The sequence below is a fragment of the Podarcis pityusensis genome (assembly GCF_964106645.2).
Source record: "Podarcis pityusensis genome assembly, chromosome: 8".
Classification (NCBI taxonomy): Eukaryota; Metazoa; Chordata; class Lepidosauria; order Squamata; family Lacertidae; genus Podarcis; species Podarcis pityusensis.
In genome coordinates this window covers 25,310,316-25,331,073 of record NC_138033.1, presented here as the reverse complement: position 1 = coordinate 25,331,073, position 20,758 = coordinate 25,310,316, and the positions used below count along the sequence as shown (strand labels likewise).

At 44.3% G+C, this 20,758-nt stretch overlaps 1 protein-coding gene and 1 long non-coding RNA gene across 5 annotated transcripts; one reads left to right on the top strand and one right to left on the bottom strand.

Moving 5' to 3' along the window:
* The first annotated feature begins 749 nt into the window (after positions 1-749).
* Positions 750-3,241, top strand: LOC308483079. Its single transcript, XR_013989581.1, has 2 exons — positions 750-942; positions 1,001-3,241. It is a non-coding gene; the product is annotated as an uncharacterized lncRNA (long non-coding RNA).
* KDF1 (keratinocyte differentiation factor 1) lies at positions 2,856-19,600 on the bottom strand. 4 transcript variants are annotated; one of them, XM_081016629.1, is made up of 6 exons: positions 19,478-19,600; positions 15,067-15,131; positions 12,401-13,483; positions 10,477-10,557; positions 8,390-8,418; positions 2,856-5,408 (listed from the first exon to the last, which is right to left on the bottom strand). In XM_081016629.1, the coding sequence occupies exons 3-6, from the start codon at positions 13,458-13,460 to the stop codon at positions 5,397-5,399; spliced, it is 1,182 nt and encodes a 393-aa protein (XP_080872755.1). In that variant the 5' UTR covers positions 13,461-13,483; positions 15,067-15,131; positions 19,478-19,600; the 3' UTR covers positions 2,856-5,396. The 4 variants fall into 4 exon arrangements, with proteins under 4 accessions (XP_080872755.1, XP_080872752.1, XP_080872753.1 ...); XM_081016626.1 differs by lacking the exon at positions 8,390-8,418 and having other exon boundaries at positions 19,478-19,597; XM_081016627.1 differs by lacking the exons at positions 8,390-8,418; positions 19,478-19,600 and adding an exon at positions 19,070-19,444.
* Between the last annotated feature and the right edge of the window lie 1,158 nt (positions 19,601-20,758).

Sequence of the window (20,758 nt, the reverse complement as noted above, 5' to 3'; positions counted from 1 at the left end):
TGACGTAAGTAAGCTTTCTTTCAGTGAAGCTGTCTGCCATTTATAAACCACTTTGAGGTTTGTTTGTTTGTGTGTTGGTTTTACAATCAAGCTGTGTACACATTTTATGAAACAAATCAATAGCAAATTAGTGAACTTGTTGACAAATGAGATTCAAAAAGAACTGTTTAGAAAGCAACTCCAAAAAATACTTCCTGTTCTGTGAATTTAACTCAAGGTCAAGATTTCGTTCTTTTGCAGCATTAAGGCAATGTGCAATATTATGTCAACTCTGGGGAAAAAAAACTTTAATTTTATTTTTGTTGCTGCTGCAAAATTCACTTCTACAGTAGTAAATGTATCCCGCAATTCCTTCTTCTAGCACTGCATCCTTGATTGACAAGAATTTGAACTGCCTGTTTTGAAGCGGTGCCTATCTTTTGCACTAGCCAGATGTTTGAAATTCCCCAGCCAGTTTATCGTGGTGATGCTGCCACCCTCTGGGAAAGAGAAGTGGAGCATGTGTTATGGCTGTACTAAGAACATAAGAGAGCCTAGGACTTGCCGATCAGAAGGTCGGCGGTTCAAATCCCCGTGATGGGGTGAGTTCTGGTTGCTCAGTCCCTGCTCCTGACAACCTAGCAGTTCGAAAGCACGTCAAAGTGCAAGTAGATAAATAGGTACGGCTCCGGCGGGAAGGTAAACAGCGTTTCCGTGCGCTGCTCTGGTTCACATGACCTGGAAGCTGTACACCGGCTCCCTCGGCCAACAAAGCAAGATGAGCGCCGCAACCCCAGAGTCAGTCATGACTGGACCTAATGGTCAGGGGTCCCTTTACCTTTACCTTTTAAGAACATAAGAATGCAGGAAGAGCCAAAGGCCAACATAAGAAGTGCCTGCTGGATCAGACCAATGATCCACCTGGGCCAGCACCCTCTTCTCAGTGGCCGACCAGGTGCCTCTGTGAAGCCTGCAAGCAGAATGTCAGCACAACATCACTTTCCCCTCCTGTGATTCCCAGCAGTTGGCATTCAGAGGCAGTAAGCCTCTGATAGTGGATTTTAATGTTAGATTTTAAATTGTTGTAACCTGCCCTGAGACCTCAGGGTGAAGGCAGGTATATCATCATCATCGAACATAGTCGTGAATTTGTCTAATTATCTTTTAAAGCCATCCAAGTTGGTGGCCATCACTACTTCTTGTGGGAGTGAGTTCCATTGTTTAGCTCTGTGTGGAAAAGTACATTCTGTTGTCTGTCCTGAATCTTCCACCATTCAGCCTCATTGAATTTTCCCAGACTTTGCTTTGATGAGGAACAAAGCTGCTCTGTCTGCTGTCTCCAACCCATTTTATATACCTCCATCATGACTCATCTTCCTCACCTTTGCTCTAAGCTAAAAAGCGTCAAATGTTGTAAACTCTCCAGAGGTATTCTTCCAATTAACAATCATTAATAAGCTCTCATGAAAAACGGAAATCAATGTACTGGAGAAGAAAAGGTGGTAGCCACCTCAGCTCTATTGTTACTTTCCACTGAAACAAAAATGAGCGCTCATGACCACATTTTAAACAGCAGGAGCTGATTATGCCCCATAGTCACGCCAAGGAGAGTCAAAAAGAAAAGCAGCTGAGTTGATTCATAATATATTTTACCCCTGCTTTGGGCTGGGTGGGTAGCAGCAATACATATCATAATGCCCAATTTATTAGGATCAGCACGACTGCAATCCCATGCATCATTTCCTGGGAGTAAATGCCATTGAACTCCCAGTAGTGCTTTCTTCTGACTGCAGAGTGCCAACTTGTATTTATTTTGGATGGCTCAAAGCTTATTATGGTGTGCACACCCCTGTTCCTTGTTTTTTATTGTCATCTAAGTCACTGGGAGAAGCTTAACATTTCTTTTTTCTGCAGAGGAAGTTGATGGTGAAAGCTGGGGAGAGATGTTTCTCCTAGTAGTAGGAGAAAGGGGAAAACTGGTTCATCAAGTCCAGTGTGTTCTAACCTTTGATATCCCCTGAAGCTATCTGTTCTCTGACAAAGAGGCAGAGACTTAATCCACCTTGGGCACATTTGAAGCATTTTCCTTAAGACCACACAAGCCTACACCATTTGGCTTCCTTATCTGTGCAGACCCACAACTGATACTGCTCCCCATAGGGATTTGCTCTTATTTTTCAGGGTCATCAAATGCTGCTTGAAAGGGGAGTTCCAGACCACATGCAACAGATCATACGCTTCCTAAACCAACCAAACCTAAGGGCTCAGACACTACTCAACCTAAACAGCTTTGAACAATTATTTGATACTACCAACACACTGGAAAAAGGAATCATTTCCCAACTATATAAAATCCTCTTGCTACCCCTCCTCTTATTTCATTTTATTAAGAATAAAATGGGGAAAATATTGTGGAGAAGAGCTAGAGGAACAACTATGGAAACAAAATTGGACTAGACTACCATTTGGATCTCTCTCAATTAGGACTTGAAAAAATGCTCTAAAAATAGCACATGTGCCCAGTCAGATTGAATAAAATTAACAATACAGCCAAACGCTGCTGGCAGGAATGCAATTTGCCTAGTTCCCTAGTAATCATTTTGCCCCATTCATTCCCTTTTCAAATAATTAATCAGATGACAGGACAGTCACTATGACGAGACCCAAAACTAGCCCTTTTATTTTACTCTTCAGATTAAGAATACAATTAATTTTGTTGCAGATTGATTAGTGATAAACAAAGAACTGGAAAGCCTTTAACTGCAAAACTTTTTGAAGTTTGAATTTTGCAAGTATGGGACATCGTGCTTATGGACAAACCACCTCACGAAAGGAACATTCGGATCAATAACATCTGGAAAAAAAGGACTCGCGTCTTCTTCTGTACAACATGGTATCCCTTTATTGACTTTGTTAAGACAATTGAACATGGTTTTCACCCTCCATTGACGCACGGAACCCTGTGAAGGACCTTCATTTGACTGCCTACTTTGGAACGTTTTAAGACCACAACCATCAACTGATTTCTTTCCTGAACAACTGGTAAGTTCTGTATTCCATTTGTGGATATGTTTTTGTCAACTGAAATTAATAATCAATAAAAATATGTACATATTTGCAAGTGGAACAAACAAACCATTAGAACATTATGCAAAGTTCATGGTATTTGCAAAAGGCAACATCGGAACCCATTCCTAAATGCTGCTGTCATCCTTGAGATTAAACCCATACCTTGGTATGGGTGGAAGAGGGGTAGATTTTTTTTTTTAATCATCATAATCATCATTACTATTTTTTAAAAGTTCACTGGCTTTTTAAAAAGAGCAAAAGGACATGTATTTTCCATATTAGCTCCTTTCCCAAAGAAAACACACTACTATTTCGAAAATGTCCCCTCCAGGCAAGTTAAGGTACAAAACAGAAAGGTGCAGGAGAGAAAGAGAGAGGTAACAGTGGGGAGTGACTGGCACTTTAAAAAAAATCAGCACAGTGTTGTGTATCCAGTGTGTTACTGACAACTTAGTGTGCACATTTAAAAGAGGGGAAATTATACACTGCTACCAGTTCTGATCAAGCCTAAGTTAAAAATGAAGATAAGTATACAGCAAATCACCAAAATGCCACCAGCTGCATGAATTAACCTGGCTGAGGACTTCCCTGCAGTCTTCTGCAAAGAACAAAACACACACATTGGTCCAATCTGGGAAGACTCCAGGTGAGAGTACTGGGGTTGGGGGAACAGAAAGGAGAAGGAATTCACTCACAAGATGCAAGTGGGGGTGAGGGAAAGGGAGAGCTATGCGTTCTCCCCCCCCCCCAAACATCACATGCATTCTCCCAAGAGCTCCAAAAACAGTATGCAGAGTTGTGGGGTTCTGGACTGTGGCCGCTGTTTAATAACATTACACAAACATGCTTGCTCTGCCCAGCTAAGCCCAGTGTTACACCACACTTATCAGTGGGTCAGTGTGTGATGCTGCCATCCTCTATGGCAACAGCTCCAGGGACAAGAGTCCTTTTGCACAGCCGTTGTTGGAAACTACCCATCCGCAGTTGCAGAACATTTCATCAACATCTCAGCTCTTTTGCCACTGAAATCAAAGCAGCCTGAATTTGAGGCACAAAGGTGAAAAGGGCTCTGAACAAAGGAGCCCTGGGTACCTTTATTCTGTCAACAGACTATAGGATTGCTAAAAGGATGACTAGTAACAATTCACATTGCTATCTGAGGGAAGCAAAACAACGTAAATGGGTTTCAAACCAGTTTGAATTTCAAGTTAAATGTCCCAGATACACTGTGGATCCCATCCAACGCAAACTCCTTGACGTTCCATAAGAGAAAAAATGTATCAAGTTTCTAAATGCCATTCTGAGGCTTGATAATTACTATGAAAGCTATGATTTGCTTGATATAAGCTGGCTTGTTTATAAACTGGTTTCTTCTTTTACCCTCCAAGGCTTAACTTTGATGTAGAGCGGGATGGGCTTAGGAAAAAAGAACTGAAAATGACACGTGATGCCGAGTCCTATGGTTTTTCATAGCAAGCCCCAATCTGCTTGAGGACCCCAGCTATCATTTCCAACCCTGGATGACGGTTGTCAGTTGACTGAAACAAAGCTCTGCAACAAATGGTTGGCAAGCCATATGACGTCATGTCTTGGCTGGTTTTCCAAGCAGCCTGCGTTAACGTAGTTAGAAAGTCTGTAGGATGGCCACGGATTACACACTGCTTGAAAGTTGATTTGCCATCATTCATGTCAATTTGCCATCACTGAAGGCGGTTTCATCATCACTCGCTCAACACAGTCCATCCAAGGCACAGATGTGGTACTCTTGAGCCAAGCATACTGTACTAAGTAACGACAGATGTAGAAAGATGTCTTCAAGGTCTCCAAGCACCATCAAACCAACATAATGTGGGATATTGCATAACAGGAGCCCTTACACTAGTGGGACGATCACACTTAGAAAGACGTGTGCAAAAAACCCATCACTGCTACTTAACGTCCATTACAGCAAAAAGTCGCTTATGGATGTAGTGAAAAAGGCACTAGCTTGGTCATCTGAAGGCAAGTTTACAGCAGAATCTATCTTGGAAAATGGCAACAGAACCAGGCATTCTGGGAAAGCCCAACTTATGGCTGGTGCCAATATCCTTTTCCTGTCATTTTGCTGCTAGACAACAATCTGCTTATGAGGCTCCCTTAAAATGCAAGTTAAGGGAGTCAAGTTCAATTTTTAAAGATTGACAAACAAAATAAAGTGGCATCGTATTTGTCATTTAGAAATCGGGAACTTGCCCCATGGCCTCGTTGCCTAGCACGTTCGTTCCCGAGGTCCATTTTTCAGCAATATACTTTCAGCAGAGGAGCTCCAGAGGAATCCGTCTCTGTATCCTGGAAAGAAGAACCTCTGCTCAGGGGAGATCCTTGAGAGGGGAAAAACAAAGAAGAGGGTGTTTTAGTTTTAGTTTTTGTTGTAAATAACAGATCACACTGAGTTTTATACATAATATACAAAAGCCTGGAAAATGCATACCCAAAGGATAAGCTGGAACACTGTACTATAACCAGGGCTGTATATCATCAGCACACCCACCCACCCCAAATTCAGTGCAGGGGGGGGAGGGGGGAAGAGAGAGAATGAATGAATGAATGAATGAATGAATGATTCTGAATTGGTCAAATTTGTTTTACTTTAAGTTCCGAAGAGGCTGCAATTTGACATTTTGGAGACTACAAGTTGCATCTGCAACAGAGTTTTGTGTGAAGTGCTCCTGCTCAAGATTACAGACAGTCCATTCCACCAGCTGGCAGTCATTCAGCATTCCATGCCCATGGAACATACTCAGTCCACTTTCGGCTGTTATGGACTTCTGCCAACCTTAGGGTTCCTTATTTTCCCTAGTCCCTGGGGGCGAAGTTTGACATATGGCTAGGACAACTCCCCTGTCAATCAACTGATATCATGATGGTGGCAGCACCTACTGCAAGCCCCCTTGGACCCAACTACACCTTAACCTGCCCCAGGCATGAGTGGCTTGGGCAAAATGGTCCTGAGGTCCAAATGGTGCAGTGGTCCTAATTTAGGCCTACGGTCCAGTGGTTCCCCACCCCTGGTACATATAATAGTTATAGGGCAAGAGGTAGTTCAGGATCTACTGGGTGATGTGCAATGGATTAACAAGGATTTCCAACCCACAACTGATTAACAAATGCAACAACAAAACAGCTCTCCCCACCCCAATTATGTTGCTGAGATGAAGATTTGGTAACTGGGAGTGGACTTTAAAAAAGAAAGAAAGAATTGTGAGCTCAGGTCACTTCTGGTACTCGAACCAAATTCCAAGGCTCAGAATGTGCTCAGAGGGACTCTTGCTCTTTCATTCTGCATGACTTTTGTACTTGGCTCTTAGTTTGTACATCTTTAGGTTCTAGTAAAAAAGTAGATCCAACAAGCCTGAAATCTGTCCTCCCCTCTTGTATTATTTGTTAAGCTGTTTAACTGTGGCAAAAAGGTTTTGGTCAGCTGTTGGAAATCCCATTTTCCATCCATAGTGGAAGATATGAAATTGCACAAATGGGTAAACTGACAGACCACATCTGTCAAAGAAGTAGAGAAAAATAAACAGACCTCCTCACAAAAAATGGAACCAATTCATCATTTACTGGACTGAAAATCACAATGCAGGAAAACAGCATCTTCTCATATTTATGTAAACATGGTTGCTTTTTAGTTTTGTTTTTTTAAAACCCTGGACCCATCTGCACCATACGTTTAAAGCAGTATCATACTACTTTAAATAGTCTTGGATTCCCCACAAAGAATCCTGGGGACTGTAGTTTGTTAAAGGTGCTGGGAGTTGCAAGAAGACCCCTATTCCCCTCACAGAGCTACAATTCCACAGTGGTTCAATAGCCAACCCCTCTTCCCACAGAACTCTGGGAATCACAGCTCAATTAGGGAAAGTGGGGTCTCCTAACCACTTTCAGCACCCTTAACGAAGTACAGTTCCCAGGACTCTTTGGAGGAAGCCATAGCTGTTTAAAGCGGTATGATACCAATGAATTCAAATTACACGAAAAAAGATTCTGACTAAACATTTGGGGAAACGTCCTGATGGTAAGAGCTATTGACAGTGGAACGGACTACCTCAGAAAAAGGTGGACTCTCCATCAATGAAGCTTCTTAAACAGAGGCTGGATGGCCATCTGTTAGGAATTCTTTAGCACTGCAGGACTGCATAACATTAGGGTCCCTTCTACAAGTCTAGGATCCTAGGATACTGCTTTAAATATATAATGCAGATGAGGCCCCTGTTTCTGTTTGCCATAAAGAAACAGCATTAAAGCCCAGTAGACTACAGAAGTGCTGTTTCATGTTCAGCTGAAGAAGACTTAACTGCATGTCTTGAAGTGTCTCTTTGTAGCTACAAAAACTTGAAGCTCATCTTGAGAGGTAGGTGGGGAAAGAAAGCCAGCATTCTTAGCCAAATCCTGCATCATGGATGTGCAGAAGACTCACAGCCCTGTTTATAACTAACCCAAGATCCCATGTAAGACCCAAGAACTGCACCCAGCCATTCTTGCATCAAGCTCGGGGAATGTAGCTTGACCACAAGCTGTGTGCAAGGTGCTCTCGAACTCTGTCATAGTCGGTGTCTGCTAAAGCACAGCTAAGGCACACCGGTGATGCTGCTCTTGGCAGCCATTTTAACCCTAAGAACAGGAGGCAGAAGGAACAAGAAGAGGGAGAGGAGAGCCATACAAGACTATGGCATACTTAGGAAAGGGGAATAAGAAGAAAATATCTGCAAAAATGGTACGCTGCAACCCCTAAAATCCAATGCAAGCAGTGGATCCCTCTCAAAAAGTCCACAGCCATGAGGACTAGAACCTGACTTTTGGTAAGAACAAACAGAACCTGAGATTCTTTGTACCCTACTTAACCTGGTAGATTCCACATCAGACATTACAGCCTGCATTCCATAATACAATCATGGCAAAAGCTGTCTAGCAATGGGAAAGACAGTCATGGGAGACAGTAGGTTCTCTTTCACTGGAATAACTTAAGCAGAGGCTGAATGACAGCTGTTAGGGATAGCCATAGTTGTGTCCTGCATTAAGCAGGCAGCTGGACTATAAGGTCTCCCCTGTCTCTGTGACTCAGATTTATGCAGCCTCCACCCTCCACTCCCTCCAATCACTTGTGTGGAAACAGGTATTGCAGGAGAGAAGTCAAAACTCCTAAGAATCTCGGCGAGCCTGTAAAAACCAAGAGCAAGTTCTTAGCCTTCAAGGCTGTGCAAAGTAGGGTCAGAAAAACACAGGCAATGGCCTTGGGAAACCTCAGGAAGAAGCCGGCAGAGAGAGAACCATTTCCAGCTGCCAGACAGCAGGGCTTCCGTACCTTGTATAGTACTTTGCCTCTCTCCACGGCTAGCAGAAAAAGAATAACGTTACCAAAGGTTGTTGCATATATTAAAACAGGTCAGCAAGACCATAGCCAGAAATGTGCGTGGAAGAGGGTGTAGGCTAAAAAGCTAGGCTCATCCAAGAATTTTAAAACAGGACTATCATGGGGAAAGTAGTAGTGACTGGAATTAGTTGCTACGCTCTCTTCTCAAGTCATGTCTCCGATTTTCCTCATTCATCAGTAAGACTGAAATAATTAAGCCAATAAATAAAACCAACCCCAAAGTCACATAGGAGAACATTCCACCCACCCTGCTGCCAAAGCAAAGGGCTTGCAAATCCTACCAGTGCCTTTGTGCTCATTAGGCAGAAGGCAGGAATGGGTTTACTTCGCACTCAAGCCAATTGTATATATCACTTGATCAAAAATATATCTCTAAACAGTTTACATAAAATGGTATAAAATAGTCATTACATGTTTTGGGTAGATTAGCCTAAATAAAACATTTTTGGGCAGCTGGCAAAAATAATACAAGAGAGTTGCCTGCCTGACATTATCAGGCAGGGATTTCAGAAAATAGGTGCTGCCACGGTAAAAGACTGATTTCTTGCAAGTGCAGAGTGGATCGTTTAAAAGCACCAGTTCCAAAGTGGGAGCATATAGGGGAAGGAGATCCTTCAAGTGCATGGGTCTGAAGCTGTTGCAGGTTTTATATATTAACAGTAACACCTTGAATTTATTGGCAGCCAGAGCAAATCTTTGAGCAGATGTGCATTATGCTGACAGGGTCTCACTCCTTCTTATAATCTCTATAAAACAAGTTGATAATTCAGGGCTGCGTCACAAGTTTCCTAGCCCTGGAGTTTAGAAGCGCTGTTTAGACAACATACCCCATGCACCTTCAGTTGAACACCTGATTTTCCAGGATTCCCAAGAACATAAACGTGCATGATCATAGGTTCCGCACACTTGTTCAAAGGAAATCATCGAATTAATCTGCAGTTGGATCCTCAGGACTGTAATACCACAGTTGGTGTTACCTATTTCTACATTTGAATATTCAAATTGCATGATGATTAAACTGCATGGAGTAGTTTTGTGCTCTAAGCCAGGAGTTCCCAAAGAGTGATCCATGGACCACCAACAGTCATGACTCAGCTTCATTTGTGTGTGTGTGTGGCACTGACTCTGTGGAGTTGTGGAGTCACATGTACAGTCATGGGGAAAAGAAAGTGCACCCTCTTTGAATTCTGTGGTTTTACGTATGGAGACAGAATAGCAATCATTTGTTCCTTAGCAGGTCTTAAAATTAGGTAAATAGAACCTCAGATGAACAACAACACATGGCATATTATACCGTGTCGTGATTTATTTAACAGAAATAAAGCCAATATGGAGAAATCATGTGTGAAAAACTAAGTACATCCTTACTGCTTCCATAGGATAATGAAGAACAATGTATGTGTGTAAGAGCAGAAGATACAGAGGCTGTCTCTCTCTGAGAAAAAAGGCAAGTACAGCAGCCACTCCATTGTTCTTCGAAACCAGGTGGTTTGCAGAATGGAGCGGTTGGAAGAAGGCTCTGTCTTCCTTAAAGGAATAACGCTGCAGCAAATTACCATTGCTAAACAGGCAGAAAAATCATTAAGTGGTTTGCCAAGACCTTCAGCAATTTTCAACTGGTCCAGGGGGCAAAAAGTTTGGGAATCACGTGAGGGAATCTTGGGAACCACATGGGGAATCTTGTCTGTGCAGAGTTCTGCAGGTTCCCTCAAAAGCATAGGTGGGTTAGGGGTAGGGTTGCAATGTTGGTGGGGGGCTGGTACAGTGGGCACCGCCAGAGCTCTATACGATTATTCATTATGCAAGTTGAACTCCTGAATAAGGCTCATGCTATTACTTCAATATAAAACCCAAGCCAATACCTTGCTTAGTAACAAACAATAGTACTGTCCGCAAACAACGTTTATAATGAGCCTAATTCTAAGTGACTTCAGGCTCACGTTGGGAAGACGGTGATGGCTCGATGGTCGCAAATGGAAAAAGGAGGTAACACGATTCATTCTGTGAAGATGTCTTACCAGCAGCGCTGTATGCTCCATGCCTCATGTTCCTGGCTTTCATATCTGCTGTGGTTTCAACAGATATCTGAACAGGGAAATCTAGAAGACAGATAACCAAAAGAAGAAGAAATTTGAAAGGAAACACACATCATTTGGCATCTACATATTTTAGGGATATACCCAAACAGCTAAGTGTGTGAATGTGGGGAAACACCTGCTTGCACAAGCATCTCATACAGGTACACACTGAACGGGGAGCTGATGAGCACACACTGGGCAACACAGCCAGGTAGCCTCTGTGAAACAGACAAGGATATAACCAGTTTGCTAGCGAGTGCACAAAATGTTACAACCCCCAAATGTACCCAGGGCCTTACGTAAGAAAACTTGAGCTTATTTCAGTTTGTAGCCCACCCCCATTCTTTCATTCCTTCTCATCGTCACCCTTCAAATTGTGTTGCCGTTATACCCCTTTTTGCAAATAAGAGGTTGAGGTTTAGAGGTAGTAACTTGGAGAATGACTCGGGGCTGAACTGGGATTTTGGTTCCAGTCTTCGCTGAGTCTTCTAGTGGCCAGGTCCAGTTGCTAAAGGAAAGCACACCACCTTAGCTATGAGCGAATATTTTCAAGTCATTCAAAATAAGAAGCTACTGATAACCTAAACCTGTGAATCTCAAGATATTGCTGGACTACAGCTCCCATCACCCCTCATAACTATGTTGGCTGGGTCTGTTAGGAGTCCAACAACATGTGGAAGGACAAGGCTCTCCATCCCTGGCATTCGGGGTGCATGTGAGAGACACAAAATCCTTCTCCATTGCTTGCCTCCCAGGCATTTCTGGCCTACAGTGAAGAAAAAAGCATGAATTCAGGTAGCCATCCAAGCCGGATTTTCATAGCTTATCAGGAAGTGTTGGCTGCAAACACCCCCATGCATTTGACCCTAACAGAAGGCTCCTACTAGGTGGCAACACAATGCCCCCCCCTTTTTAGAGGAGGTAACGGCCCCAGGCCTCACACAAGCAGGGGCCACATCCATACTGACAGAACAGTGCGCTCCAGTTGAGGGGTATAAATGACATTGATGCAGGTTTGTGTGTGAAGGAAAGGGGCACTCAAATGCACATTCAGCCCCTGGGCCTCTCCACATCTTAAAACATGCCGGTGTGGCAACTGTGACACTTTGGGAAAAGATGGCTGTTTGAACCTACTTAGGAAGAGTGAGGGATATGCACGTGCATGTGGGAGAGGAGTATACATACAAGCATGCCCACCAAAGGATTTTATTGCATTCTTATTCCATCACTCCTGCAAGCAGCTCAGGGTAGGATACTTTGTTCCCTGCTGCCACTATCGTCTCCACCCTCCATCCAGTTTCATCTTCACAACAGGCCTTCCCAGCAGAGGGACATAGGTGCAAATGGACAACTGATACAAAATCACCCAGTGAACTTTCTGACCAAACAGGGATTTGGCCAGGGTCTCCCACATTACTCCAGCTTCCAAAGCTTTAAAGTTGCCCACCGCCATATTGTAATGCAGAGCTGGGACCCACAGTGGCATCCATTTGCAATTTGGGAACGTGGAGTAGTAAAGGTTTTCAACTGGTTGTTATCTTTACCCTTGTTAAGGATCCTATGAATGCTGATTCCAGGGGTAGATTAGTGTTGTTTGTTAAGCAAATTGGGCTAAAATGCAGGATATTTCTTTGTATATGGTACATGTGGATTGGAATAACTACCACCAAGAGAAACCAGATCTGGTGTTAAAACTGGTACTTAACTATTCATGCATATTTGCTTATTTCTTCTTCTTCTTCTTCTCTCTCTAATATGTATTAAAAAGCCCCATACTTCATAGGCTTTTTAATGTATCTGTGGTAGGCACCCTTGATTATTATGGCTCCCCTTTGCTCTACACACAGCAGAGCTTCATACGTACCTCCTTCGCTAGGGAGCACAGATGCCAACATGGTCTCGTTGCCACTGTCTGGCAGATTGCCTCTGCTCATGCTCTCCTCCAGACTCGGGCGGGTCGGGACAGAAACGCGGGGTCGGACCCGGCTCTTGCGCGTGCTGATGCGTATGATCCCCCGGACCAGCCTGCATTCGGCATCCTGCTCATCCAAGTGATAGTCCTGAGTGATGCTGTTGATGAGGTCTGAGATCTTATTGGTCTTCTCCAGGAAGACGGTGTCCGACGTACACTTGGCCAGCTCGTCAATTTGGTGAATGCTGAAGAGCTCGGTCAGTTTCCTGTGGATCAAGTAATCAATCCGACCACTGGATATAGAGCTATTCTTTGGGTCACTGTCACTGTCGGTATCCAAATCATCGGCGGAGTAATCCTCAGAGCTTCGAAGGCTGCTGGGGAGAGGTTGCTTCTCTATGCTGTTCCTGGCTATCTTCTCCGGAAGAGGCTCCTTGTAGCATGAATCAGTATCTGTGTGGGGGCTAGGGGTATAAATCCCCACTGGGATCCCTTTCAGTTTCACATCTGGGTAGCTGAAACTGCTCCCGATCGTGCTCTTTTTGGTTTGGCTCCCGTTTTTTTCAGCAGGGGAGCTATTGGCAGGACTGTTTGGCGAACGCCCATTGCACTCTCGGCTCTCATCTGTCAGTGCCTCATTGTAGAGGCTCCTAGAAGGGCAGTCCCTGAAGCAGTCCCCGCATGTCACAATGCAGCAGAAGATCGCTTTGTAAACACTCCAGGCCTGGGACAGAGTGGGGCAGCAGGGGGGCCGGGGGGTCTCCACAGCGCCAGGGATAAAGGTACTCGTTTCGCCCTCCCTCCCACTGGCATCTTTGGGGTCGGCTTTGCGGCTTCTCGCAGCTCGTGTTGGCTTGCGGGTTTGCTTGAGCTCAGGGGTAGAGCCACTGAACACCTCCAGGCTAATGTCAGTCGCTCTGGGAGAGTTGATCTGCTGGGGTACCGCAACATCTCTAGGGGGCTGGTGGTAGCTGCTTAGGTTTTGGCGATGTCCTTGTGTCTTTCCAAGCATGACTTGCCACCCTTTCGACTCCTGACAGGGAGAGAGGGAAAAAAACAGAAAACAAAAACCACACATGCTCAAACACACATGCTCCCCATCAAATCCAGATGACCTGAGCTGAAGCACCAGAAGAGAAAGAGGTTAAGATGCTCAAGTTCTGCCTCTACCAGGACAGCAAGACTGCTATGGTCAAGATTCACTTGGTATTAGGTTCCATGTCACTGCTGCTGTAGTGTGGGATCTGTATCTGCACAAAAATCCCACAAAGCAGAGATTGCAAGTGGCTCAGAAAAGGAATGATGAAAGGCTGGCGGGACTGAGTGCCATATTCTGAATCCCAGCACCTCTTTCACTCACATGTCCCCTCTTTCTGTTTATACAGGAGCATGGCCACAATGCTGCCAGTTTTCTAATGAAAAGCTCCTTTGGGCACTGGGAATGCACCAAAGACCCTCCTCCAACATTGCATATAGGTGTCAGATGATACAAGTCTCTCATGAGGCTCCCTTAAAAGGCCAACAAGCTGTGGAACAAAGATTTTCTATACTAGTGTCCACTTCAGATTCTCACCCCACCCCTGCTCTGCATTATGTGCTGCAATTCTATGGAAACACATGGCAACACTGGATACAGAATGCAGTTTATTGAGAAGATCAACTTTCTGTTTGAAAAATAAATACCGTATTTTTTGCTCTATAAGACTCACTTTTTCCCTCCTAAAAAGTAAGGGGAAATGTGTGTGCGTCTTATGGAGCGAATGCAGGCTGCACAACTATCACAGAAGCCAGAACAGCAAGAGGGATTGCTGCTTTCACTGTGCAGTGATCCCTCTTGCTGTTCTGGCTTCTGAGATTCCGCATATTTTTTTTCTTGTTTTCCTCCTCCAAAAACTAGGTGCGTCTTGTGGTCTGGTGCGTCTTATAGAGCAAAAAATACGGTAAATCAAGTTTCTAGCCCTTTGAAGATACAATGGAGTTCTAGATGACCCCACATAGAAACAGAAAGCACTTCTGTTGTTGGTGTTGAAGACAAGGCTTGCCAACTTTGCTTTCCAAGTGCAACCCTTTGTGTCATATGGAATTTTTGCCCAGGGCTTTCAAACATAGCTTTTGGAAGGGTAGATATGCCTGCAGGAAGCTGAAGTGAGGATGAGCCAGGAAAAGACATGTGCAATGTGTCTGGGGTGGTTGCGACTGGTGGTGGGAGTTCTGTGCACACACAACACACCTGTCCTTTGTGGGAGCTGGGCGCTGAAGCTTCAGAAGGTGGAAGAGTGGCTGAAGAAAACCTCCAGTGGTGAAGGGGAGAGTCTGAGCTTTGGCATCACACAGAGCTCCTTGTAATGGCAAAGCTAGAATCAAATTATGGAACGCTGTAAATATTGCAGGATTACACAAATTAAGGAATCGTGTAAATGAACTCATTTTGCCTTATTTGTACAGGTCTAACAAAGAATTCAGCTTTCCTTGAAGACAGAAATAGAATGGCCTGAGGGAAGAAAGGCAGGATTCCCCCCCCCCCCCCGCATGTCATATTTTTTGTGCCGACTTTTCCCATCTCCCTTCTCTTCTCCCTCCCTCCCCCGCAAAAAACCCTCCTTTTTTGTTATTTATCTTTTGCCTTGCCTTCTTTCGGGTTAATCTAGACCCTAAGCAGCTGCTTCGTCCATTTCAAAATATCCTGTGCTCACAAAGATAAAAAGGAAAAGTTTTGTTGTTGTTAAGTAGATTCAGAGGATTTGTTTCTCTTAGTTTGTAACTGTGCAAAAGAGACTGCTTTCCCATGGCAGCTGACTAAGATATTAAAACAATTTTAAAACGACAAACAAATATCAAACACTTCGCTAACGTCAATAGCAGCGGTAAATCATTCTCCCTTCTTCCAATCCAGTTCCATTAGCCATCCATCTGAACAAAGTTAAGAAGCTTCTTACCTCTTACATATCCCCAATAAAAGCAGTCACAAATACTAATTTAAAAATGCATTTAGGTCCCTCTTAAGTGATATCAAGAAGGGGTCTGACTGTGTATCCTAGGTTAGGGAGCTCCATAATTGTGGAGCCATGATAGAAAAAGCCCCAATCCTTCCTGTCTGCTAGCCGGGCCTCTCTCCCTGACAGGTGTATGAGTAGGGCCTCTGTCAAGAAGCATAAATATCTGGCAGGTTTGCATGGGAGTAGGCAGCCTTTTTTAAAATAACTGGGCCCTAAACCATTAAGGCAGGGGTTGCCAACTGTTTGAAGTCTTTGGATTTTTGAGCAAGTGGTATGGGTACCATCCAGGGCTGGATTAACCATTAAGCAAAATAAGCATGTGCTTAGAACATCAAGGGAAGGGGGGGGGGGGACACCACTGAATTTTTCCATTGCCAGATTTACCATGGACCATATGGCACAGCTGAACAAAAAACATTATTTATACAAATATACAAAAATCAACATTGTTTTCCATCTTATTGTAGGTTTCTTTTTATTTTGGTGGCGACGGCGAATTATTTTACGGTTTATTATTGTTTATATTTTGAATTAGATATATATATGGGGAGGGGGACGGCCTAAATCTTTTAAGGGTTTGGACCTCTAAAGGTCTTAATCCATCCCTGGTACTGTCCCCTCTGGTCACTTCTCTTTCCCCTTTCCCAAACCAGCCCTCACCCGCCTAGAGAGAGAGAAAAAGAAAGCGTGCACACCCTCTTCACTTTTATAAGGGATCTTGCTAGAAGTCAGATCCAGTAGAATGTGCCTGAAAAAACACATTGATCTGAAAAAGTGTGTGTGTGTGTGTGTGTGCGTGCGGGAAGCACCACACTTCCAACTTCATCCTTCAGCTCTATGCACTTTTCAAGGGAGAAAAAGGTAATCACCTCCACCATCTCATGACCAAGAGGGCGGGGGGGGGGGGGCTCAGAGGTGTTGTCAGCACCAGGGAATGGACTCAATGGCACCATTGTTCTCACAGATGCCACACTGGCAAGCCCAATTAAGGGCTTTAAAGGTCATAGTTAGCACTTCAGTGGGACCCATGCTCTTAGGTAAGAAGCACCTAATAAGTCCAAATAAATAATTAACATTAACAACAATAACAACAACATAAAAGCCTTCATGTGTTTTAAGATCCTCTGCAGAAGCCCAGCTACAAGTAACTTCTTTAATTGGGGTACATTATGAATTCACAAAGGAGAGGTGTATTCTACAGTGGTGCCCCAACTCCAGAATCCCCTCCCTAAAGGAGCACTTCTGGTGCCGGCATTATGATCTTTTTGGCCCCGTGTTAAGACCTTTCTGTATGTCTTATTTTAGGCATTTTAGTTGGGATTTTGCCTTATTCATCTCTTCAGTTGTATGTCTGCCTCTACTTTACTGCATATTGTTATGCTTATTTGTAGGGTTTGACATTGCACTTCTCCTGTGTAAGTAGCTTTATCCACCCCTTTGTCCAAAGACTTGTATTTAAGAAATATTTTAAATAAATACAAATCAATGCTTGTGCAATGGGAACCCTCCAGAGGAAGTAGAACTTTTCCAGGAACTGTGAGCTGTATCCAAAATTAGTCATACGCAGAGAAAAAGGTAGAAGGTAAATGATCCATGGATGGTTAAGTCCAGACTAAAAGGTGAGGCGCTCATCTCACTTCAGGCCAAAGGAGCCAGTGTTTGTCTGCAGACAGCCTTCCGGCTCATGTGGCCAGAATGACTAAACTTCTTCTGGCACAACGGAACACCGTGATGGAAGCCAGAGTGCACGGAAACGCCGTTTACCTTCCCGCCACAGCGGTACCTATTTATCTACTTGCATTGGTGTGCTTTCGAACTGCTAGGTTGGCAGACGCTGGGACACAGAGTAGACCCACTGAAATGAATGGACAACACTAACTTTATGACAAATCAGTGGCTGCTAACCATGATGTCTATGTACTATCACCAATGCTGGTGGCAGTATGCCTCTGATGGGGATCACAAGTGGCGAAAGCGCTATTGTACTCAGGTTCTCCATGCAAGCTTCCTTTAAGCAACTGGTTGGCTTCGGTGAGAAAAGGATGTTGGGTGAGACGGGCCATTGGCCTGAGCCAGGAGGCTCTTCTTATATTGTTCTTAGGTAACTTAGGTCTACTAATTTCAATGGGTATACTTTGAGTAGAACTTAATTGGATATAACCCTGTGTGCGGAGAATGGCTTCATCACAAACATTTCTAGGACCTATCTGATACAGATGCAAGAAAATCCAGAAGAACATGAATGCATGGTGAGAATTAAAAGGCTTTGTGAGAGTAATAAGGGGCAGCTTAAGCAGTTAGGCTCAAGCCAGGGTGTCCTTGGTGGACAGGAGCAGTTAAGGTATATGACCAGCATTCAGCATTGCTGCACAAAGGGGTGACTTTGAAATGAAGGAAGGAGACAGACAAGTACACGTTGAACAAACGTAAGATCTCTCTGTTGGATTCCCTTGCTAAATAATTCCAGAATCATCAGATCAAGCTATGCCAGCTATTTGTAGTTTTTTGTTTTGTTTTTAAAAAGAGAATTGCCCCCCCCCCCACCTACCACACCTGCATAATTCCTGTTATTGCTTTGGTTTCAACCAAAACAACTGTTCCAATGTTATATGTAACCCCCGCTTCCCCAGTGCAACAGCTAAAGCCAGTAACCACCAGTTTATTTTGGCCACACTGTATTTGTAAACAGAATAACTACTGCTGAGGTGGTGTGCAATATGTAGATGACTGTTCTGGCAATGGATGTTAGGACCAGAGCCATAAACCAAGCAACAGTCTACTGCATATGACTTACCCCTTAACATACAGTGGTACCTCGGGTTAAGTATTTAATTCGTTCCAGAGGTCCATTCTTAACCTGAAACTGTTCTTAACCTGAAGCACCACTTTAGCTAATGGAGCCTTCTGCTGCCGCCACGCCACTGGAGCACGATTTCTGTTCTCATCCTGAAGCAAAGTTCTTAACCCGAGGTAATATTTTTGGGTTAGCAGAGTCTGTAACCTGAAGCATATGTAACCTGAAGCGTATGTAACTCGAGGTACCACTGTATTCTGAATCTCCATCCTACCCTTAAATTTCTGACAAAGTCAAGGGTGGTCTTGGATAGTGGAACATTTGCTCCCACCAGTATATCAATAAGTATATCTATACTGACCACAAAGGCAAAATAAAGTAGTTACCCTGCATTCCAGGAAGAATGGGGCAGACATTTTAAGGGCTACTCTTTCAGTTCAGTGAGAGTGACATGTTTGCTCCAAAGAAGAGAGAGTGCATGCATGCGTTATGGGGTGCAGAGTCTCTGGACTGGTCAAGCTAGTGAGTGGTTTTTTTTGTAAACCACTTTTAGGTTTCTTTCAAATGGTGCATATATTTTACGAGCTAACTAAATAAATACAAGTCGTCAGTGCACAGACAGTCCTGTTAAGTCAGACAAGAGGAAGTTCCAAATTTAAAATACTGGTAAACCTCTAGGCTAAAAATCACCAATCCCCTCCACTTGAGGCTATAATCTCAAACATACTCACTTGAGCATAAGCAGCAGGAGCAGCACTCCCGCCCTGAAATCGATAGGGCCCCCTGGGATTCATATGCAGGATTGGAGGTGAAAAGGCTACTGCAGATTACCTGTAATGCGGTGGGGTGGTCTCTCCACGTAAGCAAGTGTCAGACCTGCATCCGCCTGTTCCCTCAAAGTTGGTCTGGCCTCAGATCTTCTGGGTTAAAGCCCTTCCTCCCCAAATCGAGGAAGATGCCTGGGTGGGAGGCGAGTGGGGGGAGACGGGGGTGGGAACCACTCAAAGACTAGGAGGCGGAAGGAAGGGGGCGACGAGCGAGGCGCCGAGGGGATTGGTGTTACCATTAACACCTGGGCAGGGCCTAGTCCTTCTACAGGTAGGTCTGAGCCAGCCTAGCCGAGGCCGCTGGGGTACCCCGGGGCCCGCGCCCGCTTCTCTCCAAGAGCCCTGCTGGATCCCTGCGCCCCTCTTCCCCCCGGGAATGGTTTCCGCCCCGCCAGCCCCGCCTTGGCATTACCTGCCGAGCCAGGTGAACGGCGTCCAGGGCCCCTCCTTCACCTGAGCCCAGGTGAGGTCACGTGTCTACGGGTTGCCTCGCGGGACACGCTTTTACGGAAGGCAAAAAAATCCCCCATAGAACAAATAAATCGCTCCCTGGAGAGGCCACCGCGTCCCCCTTCCCACTCGCGGGAATGGTCTCCGCCCCCAGCAAGTAACTCTCACGCAACCCCTGACCCCTCCCACTCTGTTAATACACTTCCAAAAAACAAGTTAAGATAGTGGATGAGCAACAGCAACGTATTTTGTTTTTTAATTAATCTCAGATTCGAGGGGTTTTTATTGCACTTACTTAGCGGTTAGGGAAAGGCACTCTGTAGCTGCTCAAAAGCATTATTTAATCATTGCTTTTATCTCCCCTGCAGATATGGTAGCCAGGGAATAGTCCAATATCGCAATTCCCTCTGTTTTCAAAGTTCAGAGGTGAGCGTAATCTTTATGTAGCCAAAACGGAATGATCGATGTGTAAGCAGACATGGAGAAACCCCAAGATGTGCAGAACTGCAGCAACACACACAAAAGCCAAATGGGATGGGGAGTACTAAAATTGCCCAGTGGGAACGGAGCTACTTGGTGGTCATCACAGATGCTGAGAAACTGGTTTTGCGGGTAGGGGGGTGTAAAATATGAGGGAGGGGATGGACTATTCTGGTAGAGCAGAAGGTGTTGCTGTCTTTTGGATAGCTGAACAGGAGCATTTCACACTGCAAGGCTTTGTTGCAGATTCTATTTGTCTATTGTATTCTATTCCTCTCTTAGGGATATTTTTTGTTGTTTGTTTTTTAAATCTGACCTGCTGCTGGCTGGAACAAGATTTCAGCATGACGCAGTTAAAATACACTTTGTACTGAAAACCAAGGCAAATGTCACATACCAGGTGGTTATCTCCACAGCGGCAGCTAGGACAATTAGGATTTTTGAAGCTGAATGTTGTTCATTCTTAAGGAGACTTTCTGATATTTTATTAAATTCTGTTTTGTCTTTTCAGTTCTGCATTTTAAACTGCGATGTTGACCTGTGGTTCAGTATTGTTCATTAAGGCTGCATTCCAAAAAAACAATTGCTAGCAAGTACCGTATTTTTTGCTCTATAAGACTCACTTTTCCCCTCCTAATAAGTAAGGGGAAATGTGTGTGCGTCTTATGGAGTGAATGCAGGCTGCGCAGCTATCCCAGAAGCCAGAACAGCAAGAGGGATTGCTGCTTTCACTGCGCAGCGATCCCTCTTGCTGTTCTGGCTT

Coding starts and splice junctions, on each gene's coding strand:
- KDF1 (XM_081016626.1), bottom strand. CDS start 13,460: ATGCTTGGAAAGACACAAGGACATCGCCAAAACCTAAGCAGCTACCAC. Junction 10,558..12,400: donor TGTGCTCCCTAGCGAAGGAG/GTACGTATGAAG, acceptor TCTGTCTTCTAG/ATTTCCCTGTTCAGATATCT. Junction 5,409..10,476: donor TGGAGCATACAGCGCTGCTG/GTAAGACATCTT, acceptor TCCCCTCTCAAG/GATCTCCCCTGAGCAGAGGT.